This window comes from Pyrenophora tritici-repentis, chromosome 10, assembly GCF_003171515.1.
Source record: "Pyrenophora tritici-repentis strain M4 chromosome 10, whole genome shotgun sequence".
NCBI lineage: Eukaryota > Fungi > Ascomycota > Dothideomycetes > Pleosporales > Pleosporaceae > Pyrenophora > Pyrenophora tritici-repentis.
In genome coordinates, this window is record NC_089399.1 from 3,121,279 (window position 1) to 3,139,459 (window position 18,181).

The 18,181-nt window shown below is 50.2% G+C and overlaps 8 protein-coding genes across 8 annotated transcripts; 2 read left to right on the forward strand and 6 right to left on the reverse strand.

Moving 5' to 3' along the window:
• Positions 1-91: 91 nt before the first annotated feature.
• PtrM4_050170 (uncharacterized protein) lies at positions 92-1,437 on the reverse strand (the record flags this gene model as incomplete). Its single annotated transcript, XM_066104853.1, has 3 exons — positions 92-175; positions 228-1,171; positions 1,425-1,437. 3 exons carry the CDS (start codon positions 1,435-1,437, stop codon positions 92-94), a joined length of 1,041 nt encoding a protein of 346 aa, XP_065959417.1.
• A 1,004-nt stretch (positions 1,438-2,441) lies between these two features.
• Positions 2,442-5,120, forward strand: PtrM4_050180 (Dimer-Tnp-hAT multi-domain protein; the record flags this gene model as incomplete). Its single annotated transcript, XM_066104854.1, has 1 exon — positions 2,442-5,120. The coding sequence occupies one exon, from the start codon at positions 2,442-2,444 to the stop codon at positions 5,118-5,120; it is 2,679 nt and encodes an 892-aa protein (XP_065959418.1).
• A 378-nt stretch (positions 5,121-5,498) lies between these two features.
• On the forward strand, positions 5,499-8,262 carry PtrM4_050190 (CDC6, Cdc6-related protein, AAA superfamily ATPase; the record flags this gene model as incomplete). Its single annotated transcript, XM_001936818.2, has 2 exons — positions 5,499-5,754; positions 5,828-8,262. 2 exons carry the CDS (start codon positions 5,499-5,501, stop codon positions 8,260-8,262), a joined length of 2,691 nt encoding a protein of 896 aa, XP_001936853.2.
• A 343-nt stretch (positions 8,263-8,605) lies between these two features.
• On the reverse strand, positions 8,606-9,109 carry PtrM4_050200 (uncharacterized protein; the record flags this gene model as incomplete). Its single annotated transcript, XM_066104855.1, has 2 exons — positions 8,606-8,610; positions 8,677-9,109. 2 exons carry the CDS (start codon positions 9,107-9,109, stop codon positions 8,606-8,608), a joined length of 438 nt encoding a protein of 145 aa, XP_065959419.1.
• A 1,009-nt stretch (positions 9,110-10,118) lies between these two features.
• On the reverse strand, positions 10,119-10,868 carry PtrM4_050210 (uncharacterized protein; the record flags this gene model as incomplete). Its single annotated transcript, XM_001936820.1, has 1 exon — positions 10,119-10,868. One exon carries the CDS (start codon positions 10,866-10,868, stop codon positions 10,119-10,121), a length of 750 nt encoding a protein of 249 aa, XP_001936855.1.
• A 533-nt stretch (positions 10,869-11,401) lies between these two features.
• PtrM4_050220 (UshA, 5'-nucleotidase-2',3'-cyclic phosphodiesterase and related esterase) lies at positions 11,402-13,290 on the reverse strand (the record flags this gene model as incomplete). Its single annotated transcript, XM_001936821.1, has 3 exons — positions 11,402-12,565; positions 12,614-13,104; positions 13,155-13,290. The coding sequence occupies 3 exons, from the start codon at positions 13,288-13,290 to the stop codon at positions 11,402-11,404; spliced, it is 1,791 nt and encodes a 596-aa protein (XP_001936856.1).
• Positions 13,291-14,266: 976 nt separating this feature from the next.
• PtrM4_050230 (HC2 multi-domain protein) lies at positions 14,267-16,247 on the reverse strand (the record flags this gene model as incomplete). Its single annotated transcript, XM_066104856.1, has 3 exons — positions 14,267-15,303; positions 15,350-16,163; positions 16,218-16,247. The coding sequence occupies 3 exons, from the start codon at positions 16,245-16,247 to the stop codon at positions 14,267-14,269; spliced, it is 1,881 nt and encodes a 626-aa protein (XP_065959420.1).
• Positions 16,248-17,588: 1,341 nt separating this feature from the next.
• Positions 17,589-17,933, reverse strand: PtrM4_050240 (uncharacterized protein; the record flags this gene model as incomplete). The annotated part of the gene is made up of 1 exon (XM_001936823.1): positions 17,589-17,933. One exon carries the CDS (start codon positions 17,931-17,933, stop codon positions 17,589-17,591), a length of 345 nt encoding a protein of 114 aa, XP_001936858.1.
• Between the last annotated feature and the right edge of the window lie 248 nt (positions 17,934-18,181).

Consider the following 18,181-nt stretch of genomic DNA (forward strand, 5'->3'; position numbering starts at 1 on the left):
ATATCTATGGGTTGATGCCCTCTGTATCATTTCGGATGACGCAAAGACCAAACAAGAAGCTATCGCCAATATGGACAATATATATGCCGGCTCATTGCTCACAATAGTGGCCAGTGCCTGCGCCAGTGCTGATGAACCACTTCGTGGCGTAAGCACAAAAAGCCCCTGGTAGCTTCTACATTTTCGTTCGTCAGTCTGTTCAGAAGTGATGCAGTCATGAGACCAACAGATGGAATCTTTTGAAGCTCTGTGCTGCAGCCAACGGTTTCTAGAAGGTGCAGTGGGATCCAAATGTCTTTACAGATATTGGCAAGAGGCATATTTAGAAGGTTCGAAGGCAGCGTTTGATCGTAGTATTCCTTGAGGTATTTGGCTACGGAATACCTCACATTACCCTTCCAGAAGTCAGGAACCTCGCTAGATCGCTTCAGGTCAATAACGATAGAAGCAGAAAAACAGTTCGGATTTTGCTGTGTAGTGTTCCCGAAGCCAAGTCCAAATAGTCGTGCGGCTGCATTGTTCGTAGCCCTTGTGATATCCGACAAAACTCTAGTCTTGGCAGGTGGTGAAGTCGATATGGATCCATTTTCGTGTGACATCCCATTCGCCGCTACCTTTGGGTCTTGGGTAGAATTAGTCTGTCGACCGTAAGTACGGGTGACGCTGAGACCGACTAGCATAGCCTTTGTTTTGTCTAAGACATTGGGGTTACTGGAATCAACTATAGTAAAACCAAACGTGCTTAGAACCAAAGCAGAGAGGTTGGTGCCTCCCCTCATGCCAGCCACAAGATCGGTTTCCGCGCGCATCTTTCGGTCGTTGGGGTCGAGCTTAAGCGTGGTGCGGAACAAGTAATTCAGTATTGGAGCTTCTCTAAGCGTAGCCTTGCCATCTGGATGAGTGGCAACTTCTTTAATGGCACTCTTGCTGTCAATGGACTTGCTGCTAGCGTCGCTGAGCAAAGACCCCGTCCTCGTGCAGAACTGTGCAGTTTTATCGGTAAGACCGAAGGAAGCTGTCTGCGTGCTTTTGCGCAGAATGACCTGGAGTTTCTGCCAATACTCAGTGGTATCGGCGTTGGTGGCAGTCAACTCTTTCAGTGCAGCGGCATTGAGGCTGCAATAGATGGGCTTGTCACTCTTTTCCCCATTGGCTTTCCTAATTGTCGTGACTGTGACGTTCAACTCGTACAGTACTTTGCAAAACCGCCCTCACCCTTTGCGCAAGCGACGATTCCGTAAGACCCCTGCTAGCCTAGGATACCCTTGCTAACTTAAGCCAGTCGCAGAGTACCGAGCTCTACTAGCTTAAGTGAGCTAGCTCAGAATCTCGAGGCACTCTTGTTTGTAAAACAGGTTGAAGGTGATGATATAGGCTTACTACACAAAACAAAGTTACACTGTGATACAAGTCACTAATTGTACTTAAGCTGCTCATGGCTGTGATGGCCTGTGATGGCAGCCTGTCAATGCAGCAGTTCACGCTAGGCTGTGCTGATCAGCTCAGTTCCAGCGCTTCTCGCCGTGCGACCACGCTTGCACTGCACCCTGCAGGCGACGCAGTGTGCCTTCTAGTGAAGAGAAAACAGCCACACCTCACCAACCCTCTGCTCTATTTGCGTCGGATGTTAAATAATGGAATTGCCCTGCTGTCCTAGTGCATCCTGTACCGGTATGCAATGCTCTTAGTCTGCTGGAGTTCACGATACGTTAGTAGGCACATCATCAACAACCTTTAGCCACCACAAGACACGCTTGTTCCTAGGAATAGACAGTTGCGTACTTTAAACTTAACATTAGGGATAAATAGGAAATGCACAATATCATTGCAGGGGACTTCTTCTTGCCTTCAACATGCCACACGAATAGAGCAGAATGTGCCGGTGAGGTGTGGCTGTTGTTTCTCAACTGGAAGTCACACTGCGTCGCCTGCAGGGTGCAGTGTAAGCGTGGTCGCACGGAGACAAGGTTGTCAGTAATCAATATCTCATCAATATTGTTGTTTGATTTGTTTGATTCGGAGCCAACCAACTAACCAACAGTTAGCCACTGTATTTCTGTCAATCAATCAACCAATCTTGAGAACAAAATGTTGATAGGATTGGTGTTGTTTGATAGTAAGCGAGGGAGGGGGATACCTAGGTGAGGCCTCTGGGATAGCTGCTCAACGACGAATTCTTAGTGTTGGATCTTGCTTACTAAGCCTACTCGCGTGTAAGTTATATGACCTAGGTTCCATCCCATCTCTCACTCACTCCAGGCTAGTACGTACGAGGCTTAGCGCCCACAACGCTAGCTGGCAGAGACATAGATCTCAATTCCTGTAGCACAATACACAACACGATTCACACATGTTCTATTCCTAGTGCTACTGACATCAGGCTTATAACATTTAACAACACCTTACTTTCTCGCGGCTCCGGCTTACTTTTAGCCTTATCCATGCCCTCTATACCAGCAAAACGCAAGCCCGAGGCTGCCGAAGAAGCTGATACTCCCTTCAAGCGAGCACAACGTACGCGCAAACCTACGCTCAAAGCGCTGTTGGGTGACGGCAGCCAGCCAACCCAGCCGATAGAGCTGCCAGAAAGTACGCCGGATCCGCCTACAGAGCCGCCTACACAAGTTATCGAGCCGCCCACACGGGCTATTGAACCGCCATGTAAGCCTGTACAACAACCCGAGGAGCGCCCTCGGCGGGCATCACCACTGCCTATTTTGGCTGCCTCACAAGCCTCTCGGCTCACTGATGAGCCAGCCTGGGAGTCGCAGTTAATGTTTGATAAGCCAGAGGACTCTATTGTACAGCCTTTAGCTTTCTCTAGCGCTGCCACTGAGGCTTTGGTGGAGGAGGATAGCGCTGTGAGCGTCGATTTTCGCGACTTTGAGGGCGTCGATTGGTCGCGATTAAAGGGGTTTGTCGCGCCGCTGAGCACTCCACGAGGCAAGGCAAGCTGGATTTTTCAACACGGCTGGCGTGTCTGGAAGGAGGGTACTCACCACCCAGATGAGTTGTACTTTGTGTGCAAGTACTGTCATATTCATAAGCTACCTAATGGTGTACACCGAGTAACGAAGTCAACCACTGCCGCCAACGGGCACCTCCAGCTTGATAAACCTGGTCATCGGCTCAGCAAAGATGGTCCAATCCTAAGCAAACCTCTCCGCAAACATGGACAACAATCACTTCGTCAGGCAGCTCTAAGCGGTGTCAAATTTAGTCTAGAGGCGTACAAGACTATAGGAAACTTCGACGTACAAGAATTTCGGCAGGCAGCTGCGCTCTGGCTGGTCGACAACAACAGACCACTCCGCGAGTTTGAGACGCCGGCTTTTCGCAAGATGATCAGGCTTGCTAATCCTGAGGCAGAGGCGGCGTTATGGAGGTCTCATAACAGCGTGTCAGCGTTCGTGATGAGGTTGTACAGTTGGCTACGGCCTCAGGTGGTGCGCGCGTTGGCTGAAGCCGAGAGCAAGGTACATATAAGCTTCGATGGGTGGACGACAAAAGGCGGCAAACGTGGCTTCTTTTCTGTAGTTGCTCACTACGCCAACAGTAAGGGCGCGATAGTTGACCTACCCATCGCGCTGCCGCAGCTGGTGGGTGCCCACACTGGTGAGGCGATAGCTGACGCTGTAACCAAAATCCTGCAATCCTTCAGCATTAATCGCAGCAAACTCGGCTACTTTGTGCTCGATAACGCTTACAATAACGACACCGCTGTTAACAAACTCGCCGCGATGTACCACTTTTCTGCCTCCGATCGCCGCCTCCGCTGCGCTTGCCACATACTTAACCTTGTTGGCCAAACGATTATGTTCGGGAGGGATGCTGACGCGTATAACAACGCCCTGGAGAACACAAAGATGGAGGATTTTTACATGAAGGAGTGGCGGAAAGAAGGACCGCTTGGCGTGTATCTTGATATTATCAACTACATCAACACGCCGAAGCAGTGGAGTATTTTTGAAGATTGCCAACGCGAGGCAGTTAACAGCATGCCCACAGGCGCCAGCGGCGGCACTCGCGAGCCAATTAAGCCGTGTGTTACACGTTGGAACAGCTATTACGACTGCTTTAAGCGCGGAGTTCAGCTCCAACAAGCTATCAACGCATACGCCACGTACCACATTCGCGAGACTGAACAGGCTGACGAACAGGCAGCTATTAGAGGAAACAAGCTGCCTGATGTGCCGCGGTGGATGAGGTCAGACGGCCTTACGGCGGCTGACTGGGCGGTGATTACTGAGTACATGGCGATACTGCAGCCGCTCAAGTTTGCTACAGATCGCCTCCAAGGCCGCGGCAAGTGTGGCCGTTTTGGCGCACTCTACGAGGTCATCCCAGTATTTGAGAGTGTGATAACTGAGCTGGATGCACGCCTTCGGCCATACGAATCGGTCAACCACGAGCCATCTGAGGCGCCCGAAGATCACATCCCGATCAACCTGCGAGCCGCGAGGCGAAAAGCGAGCAATTACTTTACTAAGATCCTCCAAAGTCCCATTTACTACGCAGCTACGGCACTACATCCACGATATAAAACATACTCTAAGCGCTTCTGGCGCGACAAACCTACACAATTGAGCACCGCGCACGCGAAGTTTCTGCGGGTTTGGGCTGCCTACAAGCCTGCCGCTGCTGCCACAACACCAACCCCTGCGCCAAAACCTACCATGAGCAGCTTTGACGACGCTATCGACGCTATACTAGATGAGGACGGCGAGCATACATTGGAGGTGGAGGATGAGTACGATAGCTGGTTAAAAGAGCCTATGTGGACGTCTGATCAACACAAGGAGGGTCCAACAGCTGTACAGTACTGGTTATCGTTGAAGCCGAAGTATCCACATCTTTCACGATTGGCGATCGACGTGTTGACTATACCCGCCTCCAGCTCTGATTGTGAGCGCGTTTTTGCGGGAACTGGCGATATAATTGAGCCACAAAGGCGGAAAATTGGCGCGCAGTTACTGGCTGCTTTGGTGTGCTTGCAACGGTGGACTCGTGCAGGTTTTACAACACCAAGCACGACAACAGCAGCAAAGCATACTGATGAGGAGCTCACGGAAGAGTTTGCGATAGGAACGTGGGAAGAGCCGCCTGCAGAATTGTCATAGAAACGTCCCTTCAGAACCTTAAGTCTATCAATATTCAATCAATCAACCAACCAAAAATTGGCTCTTCAGTCTCATCAACTCAAACAAACAAACTGTAGCCCTAAGAAATGAGCCAGTCAATCAACATCTACGCCTCAAATGTTGGTTGTTTTGTTTGTTGACTTCTCTGCACGGAGAGAAGCGCTGAGAGCTGAGCTGATCAGCACAGCCTAGCGTGCACTGCCTCCACAGGCTGCTATTACAAGCTATTAGAAGACGTCACAGGCTATCACAGCCCTCAACTACTTATATTATCTCTTAATCCGCCATGGCAAGTACTCTCTGACTTCAACTTGTTTGCGATATCTGCTTTTCCGTTGAAGCATCATTGTAGCAGCCATGCGACTTCTTCACTTTGACCCGTCTGGCAGACTTGTTCTGACAGATTTTCGCAGTCAAATCATCCCACCATATGCTATCCTTTCACACAGATGGGGGCATCCCAATTCTGAGGTTCTCTTTGAAGACATTGAAAACGGGGCCTATCACAAGAAAGACGGCTATCGAAAGATCAAGTTCTGCGCTACACAGGCGGCCGAGGATCAGCTCCGGTACTTCTGGATCGACACATGTTGCATTGACAAATGGAACGTCCGTGAGCTCTCAAGCTCGATACTCAATGTTTGTTTGGTACAAGAATGCAACAAGATGCTACGTATTCCTATCAGACGTATCTGCACCCTCGACACTTCAACAAAGCGACTGGGAAGCTTCCTTCCGGGAAAGCGATTGGTTTCGTCGAGGCTGGACACTTCAGGAGCTCATTGCGCCAATATCAGTCGAGTTCTACTCCTGCGAACGACGGCAAATCGGCGACAAAAGGTCTCTTGAGCAGCTCGTGCACGATGTAACTAGCATTCCAATCACAGTATTGCGAAATTGTCCATTGGACCAATTTACTACATCTGAACGAATGCACTGGGCCAAAAAACGCAAAACTACTGAAGATGAAGATATTGTGTACTGCCTTCTTGGAATATTTAATATCTCTATGCCTGTATCTTACGGCGAGGGAAAGGAGAAAGCATTAGGAAGACTACTAGCTGAAGTAGGCGAAGCCAACAGCGCACCCTCTATCATTCCGTTTTCCCAGAACGATCGTTTTGTGGGTCAGGAGTCACAGCTTGCTAAACTAGAAGAAAAGCTCTTCAGCGACAAGCAAACCACCACATTCGCGATTGTAGGACCTGGAGGAACAGGCAAATCACAGCTAGCGCTTGAGCTCGCACACAGGACACGGCAAAACAATCAGAATTGCTCAGTCTTCTGGATTGATGCAAGCAATCTAGACAGTCTCGATCAGTCATATGCAGGGATTGCCCAAAAGCTCAAAATTCCCAGCTGGGACGATGAGAAGGCAAACCTTAAGCAGCTAGTAAGGCTTTGTCTAGAGGAAAGAGGTGCAAGACAGTGTCTGCTCATTTTTGACAACACAGAGGACATAAGCTTAGGATCTCCAGGGTTATCTGGACCACAAGCTGCAAGTTTGATTAGCTACTTACCTCAGTCTGAACTGTGTTCTATCGTCTTCACAACAACCAACAGAAACATAGCTAAGAAGCTCGCATCGCAGAATCTTGTAGAGCTGCAGAATCTGACACCTACTACGGCTCAGAGGATGTTCGAAAAGTACTTGGACGCCGTGCTTTCTGAAAGTGAGGAGCAGGAGGCAAAGCTGTTGCTACAAGAGCTATCCTATCTTCCACTAGCCATTGTCCAAGCAGCAGCGTGTATCAACAACACAGAATTAAAAGTCCCCCAGTACCGATCACAAATGGGCCTGCAGAAGTATGATGCTTTCGAAAACAGCGACGAAGTGACTGACGTCAAGCTAAGGGGCTACAATATAAAGAGTCCTATAGCTACTACGTTGTTCATCTCGATGGACATGATCCGCATTGAGAATCCGATTGTAGTGAACTGTCTATACATCGCCGCCTGCGTAGACTCGAAAGATATTCCGCTTGATCTTGTACGAGCGTACTCACTTGGGATGGATGCTGCGGTACAGGTACTTAGCAATTACAAGGCCGTTACCAGGAGACCAGCTGAGACTGCATTCGATGTTCACAGACTTGTGCATCTCGCTCTGCGGGAGTGCCTTGAAAGTCAAGAAAAACTAGCCCAGTGGACTCAGGATACTATTGCAAAGCTACTCCAGGTGTTCCCAGATCATGGTCATGGCAATAGAAGCAAGTGGGGACGACTACTTCAACATGCCAAGTGCGCTCTGTCATATGGTTGTGCTGAAGACGAGAATATTGACTGGCTACATCTAGCGAGGAAATCTGCCATGGCGTTGTACAGTGACGGACGGTATAATGAAGCGGAAGAGCTATTTGTGCAGGTGATGGAGACTTTCAAGACGAAGCTCGGAGCAGACCATCCAGACACGATAGGCAGTATGAACAATTTAGCGTCGACATACAGCAATCAAGGCCGCTGGGAAGAGGCTGAGAAGCTAAATGTCCAAGTGATGGAGACTTGCAAGATGAAGCTCGGAGCAGACCATCCAGACACGCTAGGCAGTATGAACAATTTAGCGTCGACATACAGCAATCAAGGCCGCTGGGAGGAGGCTGAAAAGCTACAGGTGCAGGTGACGGAGACCTGTAAGACGAAGCTCGGGGCAGACCATCCAGACACGCTGGCTAGCATAGCCAACCTTGCGTCGACATACAGATTTCAAGGCCGCTGGGAGGAGGCTGAGAAGCTATTTGTGCAGGTCATGAAGACTCGCAAGACGAAGCTCGGAGCAGACCATCCAGACACGCTGACTAGCATGAACAACTTAGCGTCGACATACAACAATCAAGGCCGCTGGGAGGAGGCTGAGAAGCTCTTTGTACAGGTGACGGAGACTCTCAAGACGAAGCTGGGATCGGACCATCCAGACACGCTGCGCAGCGTAAACAATCTCGCTTTTACGCGGAAATCACTTGGAAAAAACAAAGAGGCTCTTGGATTGTTGAGAGAATGCGTACAGCTTTCCCAGCATGGGTTTAGAGCTGATCATCCTGATTTGGTATCTTACACAGAATCGTTAGCTCAGTGGGAGGCAGAGCCTCAGGCAGTTGTCAAAGGCAAATGTATAGTAATGTAAGTGTTCGTGTGGGTGCGCATATGATACGTACCTTCCATCTCACCGCCGCAATCAAGGCAGAAAAAAACTATCACATCAGCTCTAGTCTCACGAAGCGAGTAATCTGTCATGGAACTGCTGCTATAATGACAGGAATATATGCTGAAAACTTGTGAAGGAAATGCGATTGCGCTTATCCTCTGCACTTGATGGTATTTATTCTTTGTGATTGTACGTTTTATCAATGCTGTATTACTGTACTGTGTGAGTAAGCGTTGTGCAAGCCACTAGCTTAGAAACACAGGCTAGCTATTCCAGGATCTTGGCTACCGGCAGAATGGTTATTCGTCAAGCTCGGATAGGGCTATCCTAGTACAACAGGGATTCTGTCAAAGCTGAGAGTGCGCAAAGGGTGAGGCCGGTTTTGCAAAGTACTGTAGGTGTCTTTAGAGACCTTAAGGAGATCAGTCTTGTCCGATCCAAACAAAATCAGCTGGTCATCCGGAAATGTTTCCTCATCGCTATCTCCTTCTGCTTTGATGGTCTTCTGGGCTAGATGTAGAGCGATGTTCTTATTAGACGCAAGCCTATTTAAATACTCGGTGATTGCGTCGCGTCGTAACTTCCGGCTAGTAACAGGGACGAGTTTACCAGTTGTTTCATCTTTCGTACAGACTTGAATGGGTACAACACAAAGCACTGCAGAATCCCCCAGACGGTAGTCTACATGACATATAGCAGTCTTGCTTGGTGGTTGAACTTCCCATGATACAGGTCTATTATCAAGTCGTTTACCGATAAACTCTGGGACGTTGTTTTCATCGCCGGGCGGCTTGGTTTGCTGCTTAGGCTTGCCTCGTCGAGACATTCCGTTTCTCGGATCGAATAGAATGAATGAAGCAAGTTTCTGTAATGAACCTTACATGTCGTCTCAGGCCCCTATTTATCATTTTTCTGCGCCAAGGTTCTGGTTTGTCAGTGTCATGCCTTGAGTGTCTGCTGATCTCCATACAGGACCTCATTGCTTTGCTAGCCCAACACCACGAGCTGATTGCTACAAGTCATATTACTTCCAGAACCAGCGTACAGTACGAAATTTCTCAGATCTAGAAGGATCGCTAAGTTTGTGATCGTCGCTTGACGGCATCAGACACATCGTGAATCACACTACCTTAGGAATGATCAAGACAGCAAGCGAGATGTTGCAGGGAGGAAATCTCGAGATTTGTCGGTACCTACAATACGCGGCTTTATTGGCAGCACTAGTGGCACCGCATTCATTCCCGTCCCGAAAGATCATTAATAAATGAACAGGTCGGCTGGTTGTCAGTGGCATCGTCCGAATCATCTCGTGATAAAAGCTATTTAGGGTCCCAAAGATCTCGAGCTCATCGCGCTAGTTCTTGACATGGCTTTCTTTTGTTCCCTAAATGCAACCGTTGCGGTAGATCACTGTGAATGTAACCGTGGTGCAATTATAAATTATAGAATGGATAGCTTGTCGATGCCTACTTAGGTAGGCGAAGACGCGTCTTGGTGGAACTGCGGATGACTAACCAGCCCATGACGTCACGCGCTCTCACTAGTCCCTGCACATGTGCATGCACCATCCAACTTCACAACGCGCAGCAATGAGATTCAGCATGTTGACTTCCATACAAACCTATCACTATTATAAAAAAACCACTAGAATCTGTTTAAGTTTCTTACGATTGATATATACTGGTCTATCCGGTCTTCAAACCTGCAACGAGACGCATCCGTTCAGTACCACTTGGCCTATAACTCTCGCTCATATCACTCTCACCATCTTCCAGATCTACGCTTGGATCCATCATTTACATGTCCATTTCAACCCAGTGCGCCAGCGCATCAATTTAGGACACAGTATCCATATCCAACCACTTCACACACACAGCCCTGGACCTCAAGCAAACCACCTTGACCTCATACCTTCCGCGCTTCCTCCTAGTAATATATGCCTTGATATCCTTTTCTGTGTCGATCAACGGCATCTGCTTGATCTTCTTGTTTGGGGGCGCTTTGGAAACCGGCGTTTCTGCTTGAACACCACCATCTCCAATTAACGTGACATCATCTGCAACGTCTGACTTAACATACGCAGCAGCAGCCTCTTTTTTCTGCATCGCCATCGCCTTGTCGAAATCCTCCAAACGACCCAAGCCCAACTTCCCAAGCACCTCCGTCTCGGTCTCCACACCGTAGGCTTTGCGGAACTGGTCGTCTAGCATGCGCTTCACGGCAACGGGGTCGATCTGCATCATCTTGCATGTCGGGAAGATGCAGTGTTCGAGTACAGTGCTCAGCTCGCGGAGAGTCAATTCGTCGATCTCGTCGCGGTCCATGATGGGCATTTCATCGCGTAGCTGGCCGATGAGAGCGTGTTTCTCGCCGACGCCCAGGTTGGCCGCTTGGTATTGCTCGAAGGTGCAGTCTGCGACGCTCTTGAGTGGCTTGGGAATTGCAGTGGCTTGTGTTACGGTTGCGTAGGTGGGCGGCGGTGGGTATGTGACTGGATGCGCTGGTGTACCGATCCTGATGTCGTTGAGACCGTTAAGGCGGACAACTTGCTTTCCCAAGTTCCTGCGTGTCTTGGGGGTTTCCATCTTAGGCTGTAAAGAACATGACTTATAAGTATTGGACGAGCAATGGGAGGGCGACGAGCAATGGTAGAGGGGGTGGGTGGTAAGCGGTGGTTGTGTAGGTGTGGAGATGGTTGGCGTGTTGTCTATTGTGTCAGGCGCGCATCAGGCAGAGACTTCCGGGCGGAGTAGTCGCCTTGCGCGTCATTCACAAAATTCTATTGTTGCGCAATTCTCTTTCATTTTCTTGGCTGAGTCGTATTGATCAGTTGCTGGTCTTGGCGATAACCGAGGCGCGTGAAAGGGACGACATTTCACGTACAGCTTAGCGCAAACTTTGACACCTCCGAAGGCACGCAGTCATGTTACATTGTTTGAAACATCGCTGAAGGGTTCTTCATGCTCGCTGCTGTGTAGGCTATGTGCTAGATATGATGTTAGTGGCACTCTTCCAGATGTCAGACGCACCTTGCAGCGTGAATTAATGTCTCAATATTATTGTTTTCTACCTGTTCCATTTCATGCCATCAAATATGGAGCAGCCAAGGACCACCCACTTAAAGCATCAACAACGCAACCAGTAGCCCAAATGCACTCGCACCAACAGTGTCCTGGCCGACCCGAGCGGCCGAGTTGGTAGTCTGCTGAGGCGGCGCACCAGTCGTAGGTCGCGTACTGTTCGTAGTGCCATTGCCAGATCCGGGAGCAACATCATCCCTCTGACGGTCCACCTCTTCAATCCTTCCGTCAAGCTTAATATCGACTGGGCTCTTGCTCAGAATATATGCAGTCAAAACCTCATCCTGCGTATCCAACGTGATGAAATCCGTTGATGGCTCGAAGAAGTTATCGCCGCCGCCCGCAATAAAGTCCAAGGTGACCATCTGGTACTTGGTCTCATTCTTTAGGGGCTCGTCTCCAATGGTAACAGCGATAAGCTTGCTGTTGTTGCCGTTCTCGGGGTTGTATTCGACTTTGATGCCTGTGCTGATTTGGAAGAAGGAAGTGACTTCCCGACCGTTGCCAACATTGACACCGGTTACGATGCCCTCCAGAGACTCCCATAGAGTCTTTCCGTCGATTTCGACTTGGACGATTGCGTTTCCAAAGGGAAATGACGTCAGCACTTCGCCGCGGGTGATGTCGCCTTGGTCGATTGTGGCGCGGATGCCGCCTGCGTTGATGAGAGCGAAGTCTACATCTTGGGTGTTGTTCTTGCGGTAGTCGAGCATGGCATTGGCCATGAAATCGCCAAGAAGACATTCTTTCTGTTGACAGGTAGTCTGATCGAGCTCAACCGAGCTGGTGCCAAGAACTTCGGCGGCAAACTCCTCGAAAGGAACGCGCCATGCATCAATCTCTTTCTGAAGGTCCTCATCTTGCTTAGTGGTGTTTGTGAGGTGGATAGGAGCGCCATGGTAAGCGACAATCTTGCCCTGGGGATCATAGGTGACATCGATATAGCCGACGTATTCGCCCCAGCGGTATGAAGTGACGATAAAGACTTCATCTCCATCTTTGTTGTCAACAATAGTGGGGTATTTTCCCTTAGCATCTTCCATGTCGCCAAGGAGAGTGTGACTGTGGCCACCAATGATGAGATGAAGACCGGTAGTAGCTTTCGCGAGCTCTTGATCTTTGTCATAGCCGATATGAGTAAGAGCTGCAATCCTGGTGATGTTGGTTGTCGCTTTTATTTCATCGATGGCGCCTTGTACAGCCTGCTGCAATTAGTGGATGCCAACTGGCACGTGCATCGCTCGACGTACCTCAACCGTGTTGGAAAACACAGTAGTAGGGTCAGAGTTACTAAGACTGGCAGTCTCTTCTGCAGTAACACCAATCAAAGCGAGGTCATGCTCCTCGAAGATCGTATACTTCTTGACTGTCTTGTTGACATTGGGATCCTGCGAATGCACATTCGCGCTGATGATCGGGAATGTCAGATTGACCAAGAACTCTCCGAGCTCGCCATCGCCCCCGTCAAACTCGTGGTTTCCAAGAGTCATAGCATCGAATTTGAGCTCATTCAGAGTTTCTGCAATCTTCTCGCCACCATAGAAGCTGTAGAACAAGGTACCCTGAAACTCATCACCAGCGTTTAGCCATAAGCTGTCCTCGTAGTTTGGGCGTTGCTCCTCTATTATGGTCTTGACACGCGCATAGCCACCATAGCATCCTCGTTCGGGCTTTGTGCAATCGGTTCCCGAGGAGCTGAACTCGTCGAGATGGGCGTGAACGTCGTTGATGTGGAAGAATGCTTGGTCACGTGAGCAAAAGCAATATCTTGTCTGTCAAGGACTAACTTACTGATGTTGTAGTTCCCATCCGCATCAATATCACGCTTTACCATGCGTTTACTGTAAAGCGCATCATCTGCTTGCGCAACCGCTACCAATGCCGAAAGGACAGCCAAGGAAGCGCTTGATCGGGTGGCGAACTTCATCTCGACTGACGATGTCGAAAGATAAGTTTTCAATGAAAGAGGCGGGAGCACGAAGGTCCGCCTCCATACCGGCGGTCAATTCCTATATGTAGGTTTTTAACTAGCGGACGTCTCCGCTAGCGTAGTGCAAGAGCTCTTGGCAAGCCTTGGTATAGCCGTGCCCCATTCTCGGCAACTGCCTCTTGCATCCTAGCCGTCTTCTGTGCCTGATAACAATTGTCCAGTCACAGTGACACGTGCGACATCTGCATGTAAGCTGCACGTCCGCTGTACGCGAACCTGGATGTCGGCATGAACGCAATGATGGCGTCGATGAGGTATGCTGTCGACAGCCGGGCTTACTCTTTTCCATTTCCAATGTATATAAAAGTCGACACAACATGAATTGTGAGACTACAAAAAAACTTTTCGTGTGCTAGAGCACAAAGAGGAAGTAAGCACCGTGCAAGAAACCAAGAAAAGAGACACACGAAGCAGAACAAAAGAAAGATCAATAACACATCCGGCGCATCTCCATCACCTTCCCGCACTCTCCCACCAATGCCTGGCCATCTGTATGTTGAATACTGATGTCGATGTTGTTGAAAAAGTTGTCGAAAATGCGGGGTCCCACCACTCGCCCCGCCCTGTCGAAAAGGACGCCCCGGCTTTGTTGATGTCGATAAAGTCGTGAAGAAAAAGAAACTGAGTCAACAAAAGCAGAGAGAAGAGGGAAGGAAAGAGAAAAGGGAAAGACGGGAAAGAGACAGGAAAGAGACAGGAAAAAGGCAGGGAAGGAAAAGGGCAGGGAAGGGAAGGGAAGGGGGGTACATGTAAAAGCAAAAAGCAAGCGGAGCGCAATCGCACCCATCCACCGTCTCCGTCTCTTGAGCTCCCGCAGTCGTCGAACTCACATACCTACCATACTGGCTTGGTTAGCATGTGCGATGATCAAACATGGGAGCTCAACTTACCCCCAGACTTCCTCCGTTGCAACTTAATCCTCGAGATCAGCGGCTGGAAGACGTCCGAAGTTCTTCCTGATGAACTTGTCCCAGAACCGGGCAGTGGGCCAACGCGCCGGCTTCTTGAACGCCTTTACCCTCTTGTCAGGAATGATAGTAGGCTCGTACAGCTCATAGAAGGATCCGAAGACCACAACCGGGATTGCCTTCTGCCGAAGAGCACCCCAAAACTTGCCAGCACTTCCGATCTCACTCAAGTCCTTAACGATACCAATGTCGTGAGACACGATCTTTCCGGAAACTTGGAGCGCGACCTTGAAAGTCCCGTTCCCATACTCAAGTTGTCCAAGACCGGGCTCGCCCGAAGACAACATGTCTTGGCGGCGGCGTGCCTCGTATGCTCGGACACTGACGTATCGTTGCAGGAAGCGACGCTTCAGGGTGAATTTATCCAGGTCGTTGAACTCGAAGAGTTCTCTCGTGCCTTGGCCTTGCGAAGAGGAAGGAGGGCGACGGAAGCCTTGGAGGGGCTCCCAGTCGAACTCTGTCTCCGAAGCCTTGGCATCGACGAGAGACTGGTTGGCGGGCTCGTCGTGGGAGTAGAAGCATGGCTTGATGGGACCATCAAGAAATTGAATGCGCTTCTGGGTTGTCTTGGAGCCAGGCTGGCGCAGCGCTGACTTTAATTTACCCCTAACGACGGATGCTGGACAAATAACGATAGCCTTAGTCGTCGTCGACTTTCCGCCCTTCAATGTCGGGGCAGAAACAGTCTTGGTCTTGGACGGCTGCGGCTTCGTGGGTGCCTTTGGGCGAGGAGGAGCGACCTTGGCAGGGGCCTTGCGCGAGGACGTCTTGGGAACGGCAGGCTTGAGAGCCTTGGTTGACTTCGACGCCGCGTCCGGCTTGCGTGCCTGTCGCTTGGTAGCGCTGCTGGCCGCCGTAGCAGTCTTGCCGCGTCCCGCAACCTTGACAGTTGTGACCTTGACAGTCGGGACGGGCGCTGGCTTCCTAATGCTTACTGCTGGCGAGGCAGCCTTCGGCATATCGGAAGTGGCAGCAGCAGGAGCTAAAAGTTGTCAGTCAAGGTCTTTCACTGCGATCAAAAAACTTACCATCCTCCTTCTCATCTAAAACTACCACAGGCACCTCCTCGGGTACCTCCACCTTCCTTGGGCGAACTCGCGGCATGCCGATGTTGTCGCTAGTATAACTAGGACAACGGGCAAGCCCGTCGAACCATGGCGCATTGATCAGCCTCTTCATGTTCATGCGGAGACGCTTCATGCTGATCATCGTGCGCTCACAGAGCCGCATAGCATCGGTCTGCAGCGATGGACTCAGGGCCTCATTTAAGCTGTCCTCCCCGAACATGACCGAGGTGTCGTCGGCTTCGTGGGCCATGGTGCCCTCCTCATCCTCCTCGGAAAACTCCTCCCATCCGATGATGCCGTCCTCTGACTTGGTCTCGACCTCGGTGGTCTCCTCGGTGATCTCCGTCGTCGGCGTCGAGATAGGGCGTCGGATGATGATACTAGTCATTCTTTCCCAGAACGATGAGTGTGTCCTTACCCTTGCCTTGATCGTCGGTCCCGGAATTCTAGTCTGTCTGAAAGCGGCATCTACGTTGTTCGGGTAGTCAGCACGAGCTCTTGCAGCAATAAGAGGTTTCCGTGACGCCGCCTTACCAACGGCGCCCGGGGGTGATCTTGAAGTAGTGGTTGCAAGCGACCGAACAGCCTTCTTCGCCACTGCTGGGGTTGCAGGGCTCAGCCTTGACCTTGAATTATATGGCCGGTGGAGTCGCTCGTACAGCGACTTGGCCTTGTTGTCGTTGACACTAGACTTAACTGCAGTACCGTGCATGTCAGGGACACGGAGTGCAGAAGAGACAACGTTCGAGAGAGATACAATTTGCATTGTAAAGATCTGTCAATGGTATGAGTATGTGTGAGAGGTAGGGATATGTGGGGGGTGGGTTACCTTGAGCGTGGGGTGGGGTGGGAGCGACATATGTGTCGTGTGGCGGGCGCGGACGGCGCTAGGGTGCTATGGCAACTGGAGAACTCTTGTGTGCAAACGGAGCTCACCCACCAGATGTTCTGGAAGGTGCGTTATCGGTGTGTTTGCTGCCTACGCTACCTGCGATAGCACCTTATCGGTGGTTGCGTGGCAACGCTGGGTGTAAACTGCAATCGCAGGTGAAGTACGATCATGCAACACTGACTTGGGATGAAAGTACTGTGTGCATACATGGCCTTTTTTTGGAAGACTCTCTGGCAACTGCATATAGTCAGTTAGTCAGGTTTGTCAAACCCTGTGAGTCTATCCAGATGATATCCCAAATGATGACTTCGAGTAGACTGCGTATCGGTACTCATCGCTATCTCAATACGATGGCCAACTCATGGCTACGAGACAGCAGGAAACATCTTTCCACACCTTTGCCTTGCTTAGCCTTTACGATGAATGGAGTCAATTGGCTGATTCTGTAATGAAATGGAGAGTTCCTCAACTGTGCCGGACCGAAGCTGGTGACCATCTTGGAAAGAGCTGCCCTGCAGAAGACACCTACCACAGCAAGTATCAGATGAAACAAATTTATATTGTAATATTTCCAATATGCAGTAGTAAATGATTATATATATAAGGCTTTCAAGCGCGACGAGTCCATCTCTGTGTCACGAGCAACCCACATGCATGCAACTTAAGCCTCCACGACTTCTTTGATGTTTCACACCTCCGCCATCTTCCATCTCAAGACCTCATCAATGATTTAACACGGCCTCCCCAGTACCAGCGCCTCCTCCCCATAGTCCTCCCTACTCCACTCTTCCGCACAATGACTGACACCCCCACTCGTCCTCACAAACACCATCGCCGTCGGCACCAACAGCGTAGTCACCGTACTATCATGACCCTTCCCCGTACGAATCGCGATGCCTTTCTCCCCACAATCCCTTGCCACACGATTTACAGCATCGGGCCAAAAGTCTCCTGGATAAAGTGTAAATCCCGCTGCATCACCAATTCAGGATGCTGCTTTACGGCAGTCTCCTTGATGCGGGTTTCCAGTTCCGCGCCCATGGTGTTCAGGAGCGCGGCGTTTCAGTTTACAAGGTACAAAGAGAGCTGGGCGGAGAATTGGATGTTGCAGGAGCACCAGGGGCCAGGGAAGATATTTGTAACCGCTGAGCCACCGTTGTGGGTGTACGCGATGTCGTTAACTGTGGGAATCATTTTCGTGGCATCTATAAGCGTGTTGCACCGACGGTCCATGGTGTATGTAATTGCGTGGTCGTCTTCGCCGGTTAGTGGGAGTGAATAACATGTCATACCCTGCCAGCCTTCTACCTAGCCTAGAGGTTTCCTTGCTTCTTCCAGATCATTGTTTTTCTCGACGTGAATCTTGAATTGCGCGCTGATAGAGTATTCAGCGAAAATATTGGGAGTGGAGCCTACGTATCCGGTCTTTGCTAGCTCGCCACCCATGGTGAGGCCGGAGTGGTCGTTTGAGGGTGAGACGTGGGCTTGAGCAACTGAGGATCCATTTGCGTAGACGGAAGCACTTCCTAGGGGCGAGAATAATCGTGCTTCTTCTCCATTCGTCCAGTTCATTAGAACGATAGGGGTGCGAATCTTGATATCTTGTCCGCGCATGAAGCAGAGGACTTCAAGACCACCGAGGACCTGCTTCATAGTCACTCTAAGACTACATATATACGACATTAACCTCCAACGCTGGAGTGCATTTACCTATATCGAGCCCGCCACAAACTCAAGTTCGTTGTTGCAGACTGCTAGAGGGACAACTCCAATCGAACTGTAAAGGAAGGATACGCGTTGAGGGGGAGAACTCGCGGGAATAATTAGCACTCTTCTTATTAATTTGCCGAGACATACTTATTGTGTTGTAATCGGGACGACTTCATTGGAGTGCTTGCAGG